The sequence below is a fragment of the Ptychodera flava genome, chromosome 2, assembly GCF_041260155.1.
Source record: "Ptychodera flava strain L36383 chromosome 2, AS_Pfla_20210202, whole genome shotgun sequence".
Lineage (NCBI taxonomy): Eukaryota > Metazoa > Hemichordata > Enteropneusta > Ptychoderidae > Ptychodera > Ptychodera flava.
The window spans coordinates 21,339,467-21,358,770 of record NC_091929.1 but is presented as its reverse complement, the minus strand read 5'-3'; the positions used below and the strand labels follow the sequence as shown (position 1 = coordinate 21,358,770).

The following is a 19,304-nucleotide window of genomic DNA, read 5'->3' as shown; positions in this document are numbered from 1 at the left end:
AAGTTATCAGCAACTAAGATGGTCTCATCATACCACCTGTCAGGCATGCAAATTTTCTTTGTTACGAACATTAAAAAATCAATACCCTTCTTTTGCCAACACAGATGCAACTATTCCCTTAGCTTCCTTAAAAATAGTGGTGTATGGCTGTCAAAAATCTATGTCGACAAAATTACAAATTGCTATCTCCTCCGTGGAAAAGGGGTTGATCTTCTCATTATTCACAGTGAGAAATCAGAAATTATAATGATCAGAACTATGTTGCCAGAATTTTGAAATATGGACCGAGTTGTTCTCGTACAGAAGAAATTTGCTTCAGTTCACTGACTGATCCCCGTGTGTACAGATCATGGAGAATTGTGGGTAGCCTCACTTACTGTGCGGTTCTGAATGGTTCAAAGGGAAACAAGACTGCAGACGGATATAAGATAATCCGTATCCGAGGGATTTCAACAGATAGTTATGTGCTAATTATTGGCTTCAAAGTATTTATGGTAGTTATAGTACGAGTACGGGGAGTTTTACAAGGAATAGCGGACACTTTGGGGTCTCAGTGCGGTAAAAGTCCGAGGCGCGCAGCGCCGAGGACTTTTACCTGACTGAGACCCTAAAAGTGTCCGCTATTCCTAGTAAAGCTCCGAGTACGAGGACTATAACCCTTTTATACTGCAATTTTGGCGAGTTTTCGACGACATTTTCGGAAAGCCGACATTCTTAAAAATTATGTACGTGTTGCTGAAGTTACGCAAGTCTTTTACATCACAATGTACACTCACTGGGCAAATTCAAGCGCAAAACAATGCAGCTGAAATCTGAAATCATTTGCATTTATTCATAATTAAACTGACAAACTGATGCCAAATAGAAAACAAACGAACTATCAGGTAGATGATTGGGTAAGTTTTATTATTCAAATTCGCAGGTGTAGCTCTACCACGTGCACTCATGGTTCGATTTCATCCCTGTTTCTTGTCAGCAGACCTAGTCACCGCACGTTTCCTTTGTGCTGAGCGTTTGTGTCACCAGTACGATGGCAGTCCATGTTTCTAGATCTAACTTGCCGGAAAGTGACTGGGATTTAGAATATTGTTTGTCACAGATAGATGTGGACGACGCTGAAGATTTCAAACTAGCGAATATCCAGAAAAAAATTCGCTTTCCGCCTTCAGTTGACAACGGAACGGTCCACAAAAAGCAACAAGAACGTATTCCGAAAGCTACTCGTAAAGCTACGAAATGGGGCGACTCTACGTGGACGAGCAACTGATCACTGAACGGACAGGCCATAGGAGCTCGGCAATACGAAACTACAATTTCCGACCAGCATTGACAAGTGACCGACCGGCACTTGCAGTTCAATGCTTTGAACAATCAACATGAATTTCTATGACACTTTTGAGGTCAAGCAGTTTATAAAATTGCATGAACAGCTGACGAAAACAATGGTACTATAGAATGCCTTTCAATAAAATGCTATTTAAACAATACCACTGGTTAATTCCCGTACGCTGATTTTGCATATGAAAAGCTGTTCAGCTGTTGAACGGACATTCACAAGATCATTGCCCTAATGAACTAGACAGTTTTCCTGTCACACAGTAGCTATGTACGATCGAAAGAAGGAGAAAAACTGAAGTTTTTTTGCTCTGTATCAAGGTTTATAACACTATAAAATCAACACAAAAACAGGACTTCTACTAAAACGTACTCTTCAATGTGCAGTTCAGAGTCAATGAGTGGCATTGTGGAAAGACTGCATGCAATGAAAGTCACGAGCAAGTTTGGTGTCAATGAATCCAGTCTTTGAATTATCAATGAACACTCACTCATTTTTCAGGTCAATAAGCCAAGAGTTACTTGTCCATGGCAACAAGCCTCTCTATTTGTGAATTTTCCCATTGTACAATGACTATCAAGAAGCATCGAGAAATTCAACTTTCAAAACTATGGCCGATTAGTCAACCCCTAAGTTCTTGGTTTAAACTCTAGTGAGTCTGCGCATGAGCAATAACAAGACCACCTAGGTCATTTGAAAAAACATTGGATGCTGGTACAGTGCAATGATAGTCCAAACTCCATAGTGGTGAGGGATGATATAAGCAGAGGAAAATGCTGACAAAGTGATACATTATTTTTCAGAAGCTTCAAAACATTCTTTTACAACTACTAAAGAATTTTTTTCTCTCTGTATTGTTCAGTTAAAACTAAAAAATACCTTTAGGTACAGTGGAAATGGCTGTTATCATTTGTATTGTCAAGCCCTAAGAATGTAAAAATACAAGCATATAAAATGTTACAGTTTTTCATGAATATTAATGCTCATGAATATTAATGAGTCGTCCAGCACTCTTGGAACTCTGGGGAGAACCCTGCAAACGGACCAGTGATGATCAAATTAAATTTGTGTCGGATGCCTTGCAGCCTCCAAAACCGAAGTTGATGAAATCTTAGTATCCGATACATCGTCCAGCGAAGGTATTAAATCGCTGAACTGAAAGACGTACGATCCTGCACTGCCACTAGTATCAGTAAAGCACCAGACTCAAACGATGAACAATCTACCATCAAGATTGACACTAAATCAGCCGACTCGTTTGTCATAATGAATATCGTGAAAGTTGATGTGAAATTTTTGACGAAATTTTGAAATATTGTAAAATTTTGCAGTCGGAAAATACTTTCGTCACATGTGTTTCTTTATGTGCATTTTTCATATGTAAGTAAACTCAGCTGTTACCATAATGAATATGTAATTTTCTCTATTGTATTGGTTAACCGTTGGCGGACTTTCCTCTTTTTGGTTTACCAGCTGAGTATAGTTTCTTTGTCTAAAAGAGTACCCGTTTACCAGTTATCTGTACACTGCTTTTGCTTAAAACAGTACCCATTAACTGGAATGCACAATTAGTATGCTTCTCTGATAAACAGTCCGCTATGGAAACTAAGCAGTCGAGTTCAAACAATAGGCACGAGACAAAGAGTAGTATAATTTTCAATAACTCTGTATTGGTTCGTCGAATTTGGAAGTTATGCTGTTTTCATTATAAATGCTATATTCATTTTGATAAACTGCGCATGGCGTTGATTCGAATTACCAAATTTGGTAAATTTATCATATCTATATATCCGATAACGCTTATTAAGATTCACTTCTACCAATGATGTAGAGACACGGATGCAATTTTTAAATCCCAAATCCTCCCTGATTAACATGAAGGCTAAACGTGTTGAACTTCAACCCAAAGTATGGGCGCTTCTAAAGTTGTCGAACGGTATAAAAGTCGGCTGCGGTACTAACATCGTCACCAGAAGACCACTTCATACAAGAGTGGCTGAATCAGACTCAGAGGTGAAGCTGGTCCAACAGCTATTGAAGACTTTGATCTGAAAATGAAGATGATGATACTGTGGCTGTTTGTTGCCGCTTCGATCGTCAGTGCAGCATGGTGAGTTCCCTACGGTGTTTCTCGCATCGACAAAATTGATGTCTTTGAGGCCAAAGTCCATTGGGTGGACCCTTATAAGTGTTTTCCAATATTTTTTGCCGCATACCATGAACCAGTAGTTTTGTTTTTGTTGACGAAATCGAATGCTTCCCGACAGGGTATAAATCTACCGGGTTTGTTGATTTACTTTGCGCCGACGTATGACTATGAGACAGTTTGTTCGAAGCAATAGGATTGCGAAAATGGTCGTCCCAGCAAAAAAGTACAACTTACCGTGGGAAAAGACTGTAAATGACCCATCAACTAAAACAATAAGCCGATACACTCACTTGACCCAAAGCAAATCGCACTGAACCAGGTGGCACCTTGGATCATTTAGTTTCTTTGATAAATTTAGGGATTAGAATACCGTGCTCTGCTCTCACACTCCCTGTCTTGCTATTTTTAACCTTCATGTGTGTACAAGCGGTTTATAAAATTTATTGTCTATTTGAGAAAGAAATCACCGTCAGATCTCAGCGAAGTACCACTATATTAGTTCCGGTAGTTTGTTCAAACACTCGCAGTTTTAATTTGTAAATTCCTGCAAAAGAGCTTAGAAAAAAAGTAAAGAAAGAAAAGGAATGAGTGGATACGAGAGGACATTGAATGTTCAGGGGTACTTAATAAAGCTGACGCTGGTGTTTCCAGAATACGTTGTTGAGGTAACGATGTTGCGCGTACCTAGTTTTCTGATATATCTGTATGTTGTCCGCAAGTCTGTTTTTCAGTGACGTCGTCTAGTAGTCTCTATGGTTGGAACCACGGTCCCTTTGTCACAGAGGGACCTTGTTCACACTTCTGTTCAGAATGATGATAATATTTTCGCACAAGTGTGACGGATAACAGGATGACGGCTTCACCGGTAGCTTTTGTGACCCCGCAGCCAACGAAGCTGATCTTGCTAAAAGGCGTTCGTGCGCAGATCTTCAGAGAGTGGACAAATTTAAAAACTAATTAGCAGGCAGGGTGAAAAGGCAGTCGGCGGGTAGAAAATTTCTGGCAGTGGGTACGGGAAAATAGGTAGAGGGAAGGAAATGCCGTTGTTGATTGAACTTCAGGGTAGATTAAGCGCCTAACTTAATGGGGAGCAATGTCCATAGGTTGAAATGATAAGTATAACCTTGTTAGTTCGGTAGCTTTACAATGAAGACAGGTGTATAGTACATCCATAGACTAGACGAACGCACACCGGGTGATAGATAAATAGTTCATTTGGGAATATGTATATCTAGTGGGCAATGGGGAACTTTCAGTGGTGGGGAGAAGGGAGAGGACAGACCATACATACATACATACATACATACATACATACATACATACATACATACATACATACATACATACATACATACATACATACATACATACATACATACATACATACATACATACATACATACATACATACATACATACATACATACATACATACATACATACATACATACATACATACATACATACACATACATACATACCGAATATGCCAGTGGGAGGGCAGTTACAAACATTCCACTTTCTCCTCCAAATTTTAACAAGGTCAAGGTCGGAAATATGTAAAATCAGTATACCAGCCTTCGAAACATATTTTGTGATGATTCTGTATAATTGCCCAAACCACAGTTGACTGCACGTGCATGAACGCTATGAATGATGTCATCCATTGCAACAGTAAGTAACAGGATTTTGTGTGCGGAACATTGCTTGATCGATTAAACTCACGATTATTGTATTTGGACAGCAAATCTTATCAAAGTTAATAGAGCAAAAGTATTTCACTTTCGAGAAGCATACGTAACGGTATGGTTCCTGTACTTGCATTAACTGTTAAATGTTTTCTATTGCTTTGAGTAGTTTAGGTCATGCATCATATTATTTGTCAAATACTGGATGTGTTTCATGTGGCTTATCAGTCATAATATTTACCCATTGTGCACCTCGGTATTATTTTCTCTAGGTGTCTGCATTGAGAAGAAAGAAAAATTTAATTGAACACAGACAACTTACTTCGCTACCTTTTTTCGACCTGTACACTGTTTCCTTTGCAGGGGAGATTGCAGCGTCAATGTGAACCAAGAGTGCACGTTGAGTTTCCAAGACGTGGTAAGTGTAATCATGATTTTTTTCTCTTGCTTCTTCCTACTGAGGAGGCATTGCGGCGGACTCACGATCTGACGGAAGCGAGTTAGAGACCCAGTTAGAGCCAGGGCAGCTGACTCGCTACCGTGGACGAAAACGACAAATCTCCGCGCTGTGTTAAAAAATCGCCGCGCTGTTTTAAAAGCTCCGCGCTGTGGTAAATTTGTGTCCGCGCTGTGGTAAAATCGCCGCGCTGTGTTAATTTTGTGTCCACGCTGTGTTAAAGTCGCCGCGCTGTGTAAAAATGTCCGCGCTGTTTAAAAATGTCCGCACTGTGTAAAAATCGCCGCGCTGTGCAAAAATGATCGCCGCGCTGTGCAAAATCTCGACACTGTTTAAAATCTACACGCTATGCCAAGTACTGCCGCCAGGAAGTGTCCGGTCTCAAACCGCTTCAACCGTGAAAATTACGGGGAACCCGATTAATCGACATGCATTTATGCATGGATTAGCCATGACGTGTTCATTTTCTATGCATATATGCAGAGCGTAAGCTGTCACTCAAGACAGTGATTGTTTACTTTGGTGACAAAAGAAGTCAAGTATCAGTGTCAATCCTTGAGTGAAACAAAAAATCCAAATCTTTCGTTTATAAAATTGTGAAAGAGGCTCCCCACCTAACTATCCAAAATGTTTTTTGTGTCGAGTTTGTGTTTGATTCGTTTAGAAAATGTATGAAGGGTTTTTATGGTAATTTGTTTATTGTTTGCAAGCTGGTTTATCGCGATTCTTTGGGCACGCAACATTTCTTGTTTCCTTGTTTGAAAGGATATCTCTAGAAGTGCAAGTTCAGCAGCTTCAGATAGCTTTCAAGTTCTGTGTTTTGTGTTGTTCGGGGAGTCCAGCTTGATTTTTCCTTGAATGGGTGTTGTTGCGATTGTTTGTGTCTCATGATGTAGCGCAGTCTCACTTTGCGACCATGCATATTTGTTAAAATCCTGAAGCAGTTTTATTCTGCTTGGTTTTTTTGGTGTCGGAATGAATTTTAGGCCTTTGCCTAGTGCTATTATTTCGGTGTTTGTTAGTTTGAGCGATGGAAGGTTCTTGATGAATTTCATGTTGTTGTCGGCTTTTCTTTGGAAGATAGCTGATTTATTTCCACGGCCATTTTGTCTGTTAGGGTGTTATATCATTTTGTTTTTTTTTAATGTCGTATTTCTTTTTTGTTGTGTTTACGTGTTTACAGCATAAAGATTGAACTCGAGAATTCGCTGTCATAGAGAATAATGGAATAAGAACTACAATTTTACCGTCGTTCGGTCGACTGAAGTAGCAGTTGGCGTAAATACAAAGAGTACAAAAGAGCGTCATGGATCTGGAGCCCGCTTTTGTCCATCAGCTAATCCCAATTAACGAGGGCCATTTAGCACCTCATCGAAGTTCTCCTCCCACTAATTCAGGGAAACCATACTTGATAGTCCTACGTCATCAGCTAACGTCTCATTATGCTGATTATGTGCCATATATTTGAATACATAACGAGCCTTGGAAACCGGACAATTCCTGGCGGCATGTTTTCTCATGGCTGTTTGAAACTTCTCTCTACTGTTTGAAATTCTCCGCACTGTTTCAAATTTCTCAGCTAAGAGACAATTTCTCCGCACTGTTCCAAATTTCTCTCTTCTGTTTAACAGTTAGCATTTTATTAGTACAGAGAGTGTTGTAAGGTAAAGTACTTTTAGTACAAAGTGGGAAAATCACATAATAACATAATGAATTACATCAGTAAATGCAATAAATGCAACAATGAACAGGTTATTCTTGGTGTGTCCATTGAAAAACAAAATATTGTGGACAAAAATACTGAATTAAATCAGAAAATGTCGCAGTTACTTGCCTTTAACATTTAATCGCTTAATTATGTTAAAGTATGTATACCTTTGCACATGCACATCACTGACTTTATTTCAAAGTTACACAACCTTTAGTGATAAATCCAGAGATACATGAATGTCTGTGCTCGATGCACATGGCACTAGGGGATTGTCTTTTACAATGCTGTCAGGTGGCCACTGCCTTCTCCGGTATTTTCAATCTATAATCCATCATGGCATATTCTATGGTATAGTAGAGCTTAATTTTGAAGTGACAGGACTGGTGTTCAGCATATGGGTAAATCGTGCCGGTCACGGTCTTCCCAAAACCAAAATTTATTGCGACACACTTTGACGAAAAAAGACAAATTCAAACACATGTCTCGATGGACTCCACATACAACTAAAACACAAATCGACAGATTTGAATTCCTGCATAAAACATCAGGCCACCTGATACAGGCCAAAGTCCACGGGATTTGGAACAAGGCATGAAACAGATATACAGAAAACGATCCAAACATAATATTCTTGTTTCCCTGCTAGAAAAACAAGTGATCAACATCATAGACACACTATATAAAAATAAGAAAGAGATATACATAGGCGGCTGAGGAAGAGACCGAACTGGTTTCGAAATGTGGGGTCAAAGGGTCACGGTTGTCTGATTCATACTCGACTACGCCCACGTCTCGCCATGGCCTACTTTAAAATTAACGACTCGTTTGTTAATTTTCACACCAACAGCCAAAACACTCAGACACTGAAACACACCAAAGCACATACAAGACGAGATGGGTGAAGTGTGAAGCCACTTTCCCTTTATTACACCACGCCTGTAAAGATTAAATTTTTGTGATTCGTCTTTTAACGCGGGTTTCGACACTTCGGTATTTTTGTCTTCCTCAGTTGCCCAATTTTTTGTATTCCCTTTCTTGGATTTGATGATAGTCATCTTCCCTCAAGGAGAAGCCAGAATCATTTTTGAAAGAGTCAACTGTTGTAGTGACTGGATTTGCACCATGTGATCCTGTGTTTAGTGCCAAAACTTATCCATCCCTGATCGGAGTTCTGGACGCTTAGCTTTTTCATGTTGGGACATATTTCAACTTCAAGCCCTAGCTTGTGCTCGTTTTCTCAATGTTAGAAATATTTGTTGTGAAAGCTGTTTTAAGAAATACAAACGTTTATGTGTTTGTGTTTAACCTTTCACTGATTTCATATGTTTTTGGCACTGAGATCAGTTGCCCAAAATTTTGGTTTTGATAGTCATCATCATTTGCTTTCCTTTCAATAAATTAAAAGGCACAAAAAAGTTTGATGTTAGGATGTTGAATTGGTGTGTTTTCCACGCTTGGCCAGTGGAGATTTTGCGTGAGTTTCACACACTGAGATGTTCATGTGTAGATGCTTCAACATGCAGGTCAATGTCACACAGTGTGTTGATTTGAGAATAGCTCAGCCTTTGTTGAATATTTAAACAATATGCAGAAAAATCCTTTCGGATTGCTTGCTGTTAGCACTTTGGTTTCCAAGCATTCCAAGAAATTTGCTGTTTTATATGAACTTGTTAAAGGTGCAGGTTTTTTATCAACTTTATCTCTGAGCAAATTGAAGAATGCAAAGGAGAATGCACGACATTCACATAATCAGTCAATGTCAACAACCACCAATGCAACAACCAGGGATTTAAGACTGCCCCTTTTAGTATAAGTTTTTAAATGGAAAAAGTCCCTCCCTTTTACCTCTTCCTGAAGTACAATACATATATTTAGAGATTTTTTTAACACAGCGCGGCGATTGTCGTTTACGTCCGCTGTAGACTTGCTGTCCGATGATGATGAATCCAAGACCCATATATGGACAGGATATCGACTCAATGTTTAATGCGTCGTCGTAAATGAGGAGCCCCTTTACGGCAACAGCATGGCGCTACCCGTAATTGCTTAGGTCCGCTGAGTGGAAATCATGCTCTGGCTCGCGAGAATGCAGCGGATGGTGAGTTCGAGACTAGAATTTGGTGTTCCCTCCTTGAACAAGGCACTTAACCTCTCATTACAATGTATTTGCTTCATTGGGTAATGGGTAGTAGAAAACTAACATCCCTTAATTGGGATTTGCCTTTTTGATGATGGCTCGGGTATAAATGACAAAAAAGAAAACAATACAAGTATTTCACCACAATTTTTACACATCTGACAGAAGACAACCCTAGGATCAGAAGTATGAAGTTTCATAGTACTCCAACAAATACTATGAAAATTTCACCACAATTTGAAAAATCTGACAGAGGCTAACCCTATGATCGTGCATACCGAATTTCAAGGCAATGGGATAAGCACTTTCAGAGAAACAGATTTTTTGACCAAAAACGGGAAAAATTGCCCCAAAAATACAACTATCAAAATTTCACCACAATTTGAACAAATCTAACTAAAGTCACCATAAAGAACCTGCATACCAAGTTTCAACAAAATCTGGCCGGGGTTACAGAGTTTTAGCAATTTGCTGGAATTTCTTTACCTCATTTGCATTTTTTGACACTGACATGTTCATTTGAACAAATTCACATCTCCACCCCTGGGTGCACCTGTACATACCAAATACTAAGATGGTAGGTGTTGCGGTTTTGGAGTTTTTTTGATGTGGACATACATACATACATACATATCATACATACATACATACATACATACATACATACATACATACATACATACATACATACATACATACATACATACATACATACATACATACATACATACATACATACATACATACATACATACATACATACATACATACATACATACATACATACATACATACATACATACATACATACATACATACATACATACATACATACATACATACATACATACATACACACATACATGCAGACATACATGCAGACATATAATACAGACGCCGCCGACCTACCATTTAAGCTCTCTATGGTATATATACTATACTATATGTGAACTAAAAAGGAAAAAAATAACCAATATTAACAATTGACGTCACTAGTGTCATTAATATGTATTAGTGTGACGATGTAACCAATGCCTTTGTGTAAGTCCACGCAAACATCCGGCACCAAAAGTCGCTATGCACGTACAAAGAACATGACGATACTTTTCCAGACTAGACTACAAAGCCACCATTTTATTTTGAATTATGCGAGTCATGACAACCGTCATAAGTAGCTGACAACTATAAAACAAACTTTCGATTCGGATGTGGAGCTCTTTACACATATATTATATTTCTCTCTGAATATAATGACTCACAAATGCGATACCATTGAATAATGTCTGCATTCTTAAGATAGTAGGCGCCTAAAAATTGGAAGACTTAAACTTTTGCTAAACTTTCCATGTAGGAATCTTCAAAGCGCCCCTTTCTAAATTAAGGATAAAAAACGGGGTGTCACTGTGCACAATTGGCTACTAGAGAAACAAATTACCCTTCTGGACATTTGAAATTCAAAATTGCAGCGATCCCTATGTTAACACCATTTGAAAAATTAAATTTTGGAATTTTACAAGAATAAGCTATTAAAAACTTCAGTAACTCCATGAGTTTCAAAAATGAGTTTGTATAAGTGGTAGACCCAAATGTATTGTGAAACTTTGAGAGTCCCAATATCTGTCCCCGAGGCGAATTTATACCTCAATTTTGTCACAAGTACGATCGATTTTTAACAGTCAGTGTTAGTGTCTATACGTATCAGTGCCATCGCCTTACCTGGGGAATACGGATCCTCTATCTGACTAAAACCACATGTAAAGTACGGCGATGTCGATACTTAAGCGGTATTCCCTGCTGTATAGTGATGGGTTACTCTGTGGTAAATATTATGAAGTTCTTAAAACGCTTGAAAGGTAACCGTTCTTCAGAGCGTTGTTTGAAGTATTTAATGAACGATTTAGTCGTAAACATGAATATATGAATGAGTAATGAATGAATATATGATTGAGTAATGAATGAATATATGAATGAGTAATGAATGAATATATGAATGAGTAATGAATGAATATATGAATGAGTAATGAATGAATATATGAATGAGTAATGAATGAATATATGAATGAGTAATGAATGAATATATTAATGAGTAATGAATGAATATATGAATGAGTAATGAATGAATATATGAATGAGTAATGAATGAATATATGAATGAGTAATGAATGAATATATGAATATATATATAAATGAGTAATGAATAAACATGGAATAAATGTTTGAATACTGTTCTTGTAAAATGCTGTCGTTAATCTGTGCAATAGTGGAGTAGGATCGGCGTCCTAGAATTCCAAATCATTAAAATATATTTAGCTTCTTCGAAACAAACAAAATTATATTCAAAACAAAACAAATATATACGTCATTTTTTGTGTAGTTTAAAAGTAATGATTTTTTTCTCGTTCTTTTTAGAACTTAACTGAACTAGAAGCTCGGTTGCGGATCGTTGAGAATATGAAGTTTAGTGACCCGCCAACTTGGGCAGAAGGAAAGGATCATGGGAACTTAGGAAGCTACACGGCAGGATCTCCAATATCAGTTTACGTGGAAGCCAAGGTAATCAATGACAATAAGGAAATTGATAAGTATAAAACCCTGATGTCACTTAGGCAAACATTAGGTTTCACGAGGGGTGATCATAATATGATTATAAAATATTTACAAACAGTGTATATTTGTAGCATTTTAATTTTTATGAAAAGCATTGTATTCTTAGATTTGCCATTTAACAGGATAGATATGTGCGAAGTGTCGAATTGTTTTCTCTAAACCCTATCGGGCTGACTTTTGCATCTTAGACCTCCTCTCCGAAGATACAATGGTCTCTCTCACTTCATGTGGATCAATTTTATCCAAGTTTGATAGTTTTAAGATTACTTATTATAATTCTCCATAATATGGAAACGAGTCATGTGTTGATAAATCAAGTCTTATCGGTGCTGGCCAGTTGTTCTTATTGAAACCCCTTTAGTAGTGTTTTTATGCAGTTTACTTACCAAAATATACCCCTACTCTTCAAAGCAATGTTTAGGATTTCGTTATTAAGCCATATCGTCCTTGAAAATGTCATTATTTCAATCCTTGACTATGATTCCGGCGCTTATGTATATGTGGGTGGCCATATTTGAGTTGCAAAATGGAAATTATTCAGTTGTTAAAATCCTTACAAGTCGTGTTCATCGCCATTGTAAAACGTTATATGGCCACACATCGCACAGTAAGTGGGACTACCCATAATTCCCCTCGATTTGTGTGCTCAGACATTATTTGCTAAAGGCTTCTTCAATCTTATCAGTTTCTGACAATTTGAAACTTAGAATTTAATTTAAGGATTATTGTTAAAACTATGTTCCAAAATTATTGATCATTTTTAAAATTCAGGAGTAAATTGGATAAGTATTCGATGTTTGAAGGTGCTAAAAATTGTACATTGTCAAAGCAAAGTTTATAAGCAACTAAGATGGTCTCATCATACCACCTGTCAGACATGCAAATTCCTTTGTTACAAACATTAAAAAAATCACTATCCTTTCTTTTGCCAACACAGATGCAACTTATTCCCTTAGTTTCCTTGAAAATATTGCATATGGCTGTCAAAATCCATGTTGACAAAATCACAAAATTGCTATCTCCCCTGCACAAAAGGGGTTGATATTCTCATTATTCACAGTGAGAAATTAGAGAACTATGATTATCAAAACTATGGTCACAGAATTTTGAAATATGGACCGAGCTATTCTGTGTATAGAAGAAATTTGCTTCAGTTCAGTGAGTGATCTCCGTGTGTACGGATCATGGAGAATTGTGGGTAGCCTCACTTACTGTGCATCGGTAAGCATGAGTTGTATTTGCTTGCAGGCCACCGTATCAAAATAAATACAAAAAGATACAGCCAATTGGGCTTAGCTTGTCGACCATTTTGAATAACTCGAGTACGCAGGTCAAGTATTCCTGATTCGGTTCAGTGAGATTGAGATCTCATCATCGGCGAGAACGCAAACAAAAAGTGCCTTAAGGTATACAGTCACCTGTAATCTAAATATGCCCATGTATGGTCAAAGGGGCGTTCCTTGGCATTCAAAATGCCTATGTGAGGGCACTGTTTTTAAAAAGGGCCACCCGTTTAACATCTGTGATTGGTTAGATTTCTCTTTCCATGGTAACTGTTGCAAAATTGGAACAGGTGACAGTATACCTGAAATAAGCTTTCTCTATGTTAAAACTCGATTTAAGATGTAGCGGGCTACATCAGTAGACGTTAGCTGCAACGTACGCCGGACTACAAATGTCGAAGATCTGGATGATAATCAAAGATTTGACTTATATTGACATGGAAAGAGAAATGCAAAATTTATTATTGCTTCAATTTTATCAGAAACAAATTCGCGCCTTCTGCTTTTGCCTGCCACTGAACAGCAAGAGCTAAATCGGCACTGTTTTTGATAACCTTTCTGTCACCTACGATATGTCACAGTCTGACACCTGGCAACACAAATGAGTACAATAACAATAAATCAAAGACCTCCCTTTATTAAAGCATTAGGTCTCAGGAAAATGTGCGCTGAGTTCATGGGGTAGTCGAAGGACACAAAATTGAGAATTAATTTTTGAAACATAATCCAAACAATAATTGAATTAATAGCGACGCTATTTTAGATCTGGTGTTACGGGTCAAAATTTAGTCGGAAAGTTCAACATACGTAAGGCACTTTCGTACTCAGCGTCTGAGCATGAATACCTTTGTGACGCGGTATGAACATTCTTTTCCTCGACAAATGACTCCCTACGATAGGTTACAGTTGGTGTTTAACAAAAGTTGGTTGATCTTGTCTTGAAAGGACTCGGAAGGTGGGGAAGTGACCTACAAGAAAATATCTGGGAGTTTCCCAGCGGGTGTCACGCTGGATGCAAAGACTGGAAAAATTTCTGGGGTAGCTCCCTACATCGATGCCTCGTTCAGTTTTATTATCCGCGCATCCAACGAGCATGGGAGATGTGCTGATGCTTTGTTCACTATGGATATTCGTGGAATGAATCTGTGCTCTGATGATGACGACTGTCTCAACGGTGGCAACTGCACGGGGGAGGACGATGGGCTTACAACCAAGTTTGCAAATGCGCTGTACCCTTGGGGGCGATCGCTGTGAACTCGGTGAGTTGTAATCAAGGAAGGACCTTTAGATTCTGGGGGTGGTCAGGATGCCAATCAATAGATATTTGCATAGGTGAAATGTGTACTGATCATTCTGGTTTTTGAAAACGGTCTTATATTGAAAAAAATGCAATAGTACTGGAATTATTCATTACATCGATGGGCTACTATAAACAAAGTGGCATCGCTTTTGTATTCTTAAAGTTTGATGACATATTTAGTTTGGTAAATGTTTAAAGCTTGTTTCTCGATTTGTTCCAAAAATCGGCGGTTGAGGGATTCTGTTGTATACAAGAGATTACTTGAATTCGACTTAAATTTTATCAAATCAAAAATACACTAAACGATGACAAGTGTCATTGTGTGAGGAGGTGATGAAGAGGGTCCATGTGTTCAATACGGACGTTGGTGCGGAAAATCACGATTTTGCACGCGGTCATGATCAATACTGACTCGAAAAGTCCGAATATTTAGAAGTATCGGACGACATTCAGGATCGTAATTGCAACAGAAAAGGCCCGGAACAAAGCATGTGAATATTTTGAGCGAAATACGCCAAGACATGGTAAACGGTTACACAGTGTTCAATCTGCAAAGACGTCCAACAACATTCAAACAGTGCCCTCATATCTCTGATCGGGGCAACAGATATTTGAAAGGGTAAACAAACTCATTGCGTCTGATTTCCAACCCTATCCCTCTGAACGACTGTTTGGAAAAGCGAGCATTAGATCGTGGATGAGCGATCAAAAACAAAAAAAAACCAGAAATTTTCAACGCAAATATTGCTAAAATTTCTTTACAGACTATAGTATACTTAATTTTGAAAGAAAATATTTACATGAAGGTGTAGATTTAGAAAATTAGTATGAATGATATGCAATTTATAGGGAAAAATATTTTTCAAAGTTTGAAAGGCCACATTAATCTCAAGTCAGCATTCTCACCATCCCTAGACCTAACGGTGCGTCTCTAAACCGTTTGTGCTCTCTCAATGTGTGCCATTGTGCACCATGTTAAAGTACCAAAACCATCAGAAGTAGTGTCCAAGGCGGTGATAAAAGTTTGGTCATGTTCTGATTTTCAGACATATCTCTAAACCAATCACACGTGTTTGCTTACTCATACAACACTGTCATTGAATTAGTTTTAAATCTTCAAGCAGAATGGATCGAATGGAGATAGGTAACGTTCATTTGTGTTCAAAATTTGACATATATTTTCAGGTTGCTTGCATTAAAAAGATATTGTTTACAGAAGATCGAATTTCACTCTTTTCAGTTTCCAGTCACTCGAATTATCTTTTGCTAAGCAGCATGACTGCTCATGTTTTTTTAATTTTGCTATATATTTTTCGTTTTAGAGATGTTGCCGTCTTCTACATATAAGCTCGATTAACGATATTCTGCTTACAGATTGTTCTGAGAATGCTGTCGGTGTGGCCGACAGGGATATCATCAAAGATGCACAGTTCACGGCGTACAATACCTACAGTTCATATCATCCATGGTATGGTCGTCTAAACTACGGAAATTATTGGAGGGCATCTTCTTCTTCTTCTTCTTGGCTCCAAGTGTCCTTCAACAAGCTGTATGAAGTTTACGCGATTAAAACCCAAGGATACCACTATAATTATGGCATGGATTCCTTCTATCTACAGTCAAGTGTCGATGGTAATACCTTCATGTACTACACTGAATCGAGCAGTTCATATAAGGTATGCATGTAACAAAAACGTTGATGTCAAAATGTTTCTCACTGTGCAATTTTCGCTCTAAAAAAATTATCGAACACACACATTTACATAATACATGAAGAAACATAACTTTTAAACTTATCCTCCATCAATAGCTAGTTACTTTGACGTGTACATTTAAAGTTAAATGAGATTCTTTTTGACATCACGATTTTTATGAGTAGGCAGCGCACGGTTACTTCAAGTTCCCAAATTATTCTAAACGGTTATTTTTCAAGTCATTCGATTTTTTTTGCCAATAATGTGACAAGGCTAAAAAATAATCAAATTCGTACAGTTCTTCATTTCCCCCCATCACTTACCATATGTATAAATGTGCATATCCAAATATAGTCGATTTCTTCTTTACATCCTGAGACAATGATGGATTTTATGTATTTGATTTAAACGCCATACTTTTAATGAGGTCAATTATTTTCCAAATTATGTTATTAAATTTCAAAATCATGCATGTAAGCCTACATAAAGAACAATGGCACAATAAATGAATTATTCACATCAGATTCATATGCATGCTTCACCACACGCAGTTTCTGACCGGAAGATGACTGTTTTTGTTGTTGTTGTTTTTGCGATTTTGCAATGTCAACTTCGTATTTCTGCGGCAGACGTTCTCGATGTCTCCAGGAAGCAAAATCACAAGAAACGAACTGAAAGTCCCTACTCGAATGAGCGCAATACGATTTTATGTGATGGGCTATCATAACAGTAATGGAGCTCTGCGGGTTGAGGTGTATGGCTGCCCAGTTATCGACGTGGAATGAGGTATGTCAGACAAACAAAATATACACCGTACGTGCATAAGTTCACGTGAGGGCTCCATTACAATGAATGACCTCTTGAAAATGACATCCAAGTTGTGGAATGCTATTCTACGAGCTTCAAAATCAAAATCCGGTGAACCAGTCCGCGTGCCTTCTTTTATACACTGCTTGTTCTCGGCATGTTGACTTTATAACGTAATTCGTCGATAATGACACAACAGATTTGTCCATAAGCAAGCCTTGGCAACTCGATAGTTTATATATTAGATTACATAATAGATTTGATTAATGAATAAAACGAAACCATAGAATCTATGCAAAAGAAATACACAGAACACTAAACAGAAATTATATGTTTACTATTTGGATAAACCAAGAACGTCTGCTGAGAAAAGAGAGTGTCATGTGATCTTGCGGAAGTCGACTGTTACACTTCTGAAACCTCTTATAGCGAGTCATTCATAATGGTTTAAAGTTGCTACCGGCAGTTTTGCATCATCAGTGCAGGAAAGCAACCATTCTTGAGTTTTGCTGTTGTAAGATGGATAACTACCCCAACTTAAAAATATCGGTAGATTATATATATATATATATATATATATATATATATTATATATATATATATATATATTATATATATATATATATATATATATATAACACAAATTACTTCAAGTAGAAAGTAAATATATCTGTTACTTAATTGCAGGATGCATGAAACTTATTATGTTATTATTTATAACGCTATTCTTTTAGCATTGAACACTGTAATTTTCCACGAGGACATCTGTATACTTATAATATATATATATATATATATATATATATATATATATATATATATATATATATATATATTGTAGTAGAACCAAGGACACAAAAACATACAAGACTACAAGACTTACTCCCTGGAATGTGTTGCATGCAAATATATGACATGCCATTGGAGATATTGTAACTTTCGGGTTGCACAGCTCAAACAGGCGGTAACTCACAGATGCGTGTTTTCAGATGTATATTGACTGTTTTAGTAATGGCCATTCTATTCTATTTGCCTTGCAGCCCAGTGTTCTACCGGAAGCTAACAGCATTGGTTACGCGGCGACGTTTTCCGATGTATCTGGAAAATAAATGATTGTCACATGTAATTGATTAATTATTGATAGTAGTGATAAATAAATTTGAGATATGTGAATAAACTCAAAGGGCATGAGAATGTTTCATTTAATTTATTGTTTAAGTCAGCTCATTGATATATCAGAGGTGCTAGATATAATAGGTTTCACAGATTATCCTGTAGATATAGTAGGGAATATATTCTCGCCAGAATGGGATACCTTATACATCTTATATCAACATCCAACATTCCAATGACTGTATTCCTGCGGTAAATAAAACACGGCTCATTTGTTTTCAAATGCACCAACTTAAGAACTGAGGGTCAGCATGACCGGTTTGTTGATTGTAATTCTATCAGAAACACGATGGGAACTAATATGGTAGAATTGAATATTTATATTTTTCAAATTTCTCAAAAGTGTTGGGTGCCGTATAGCCGGATTTTGCAATATTACAAATTACTCATAAAAAGAAGTGTATTACTTGAAGAGAAAAACAGATGAGCTCACATTTGCAGATTAAACCGACATTAGTTCACCATCCAATCATCCAAAATTAGTTCCAATCGTGTTCAGAGCAGACCAGGCTATGATAGGTGCTGCAATCATAAATGTTGATGAGGATCACGACTCTTAGCAGAGTGACCTAGATGTTGATTTCCGGGGTCAAACCAGTGGGCGTTTATCCCCAACTCAAGGTCAAAATCACAGACAAACTCTCGACATCGATGTTAACGCAGCATTTTACTGGAATCATTCTACTTTCTTGGCATGCTGAGTAATGAAGAAAAATAAACAATATTACGAGTAAATAAACGAGCTTATGGCACAAAACCTATCGCTGGGTGATTTGAAAGACCTGGATAGTGTCAGTGCAGTGATGCATATGAAGAATGAGGGAAAAAAGTTTCAATCTGGTTTACAGTAGTCGTGAGTATATACCAGAACTCAAACCCCACGACATAACATTGAGAGATTTGCAGGATCTGTAAGGTGATGATATAGTGGAGAAGAAGGGGAATGACGAAATAGCTTACAA

The 19,304-nt window shown here is 37.6% G+C and overlaps 1 protein-coding gene and 1 long non-coding RNA gene across 2 annotated transcripts; both read left to right on the top strand.

Annotated features, from left to right (window-relative positions):
* Positions 1–3,316: 3,316 nt before the first annotated feature.
* On the top strand, positions 3,317–14,622 carry LOC139149374 (uncharacterized). Its single transcript, XM_070721105.1, has 4 exons — positions 3,317–3,446; positions 5,537–5,591; positions 11,888–12,031; positions 14,314–14,622. Exons 1-4 carry the CDS (start codon positions 3,391–3,393, stop codon positions 14,620–14,622), a joined length of 564 nt encoding a protein of 187 aa, XP_070577206.1. The 5' UTR covers positions 3,317–3,390.
* A 1,428-nt stretch (positions 14,623–16,050) lies between these two features.
* On the top strand, positions 16,051–18,375 carry LOC139147450 (uncharacterized). The gene is made up of 3 exons (XR_011555721.1): positions 16,051–16,344; positions 16,992–17,148; positions 18,210–18,375. It is a non-coding gene; the product is annotated as an uncharacterized lncRNA (long non-coding RNA).
* The last annotated feature ends 929 nt before the right edge of the window (positions 18,376–19,304 follow it).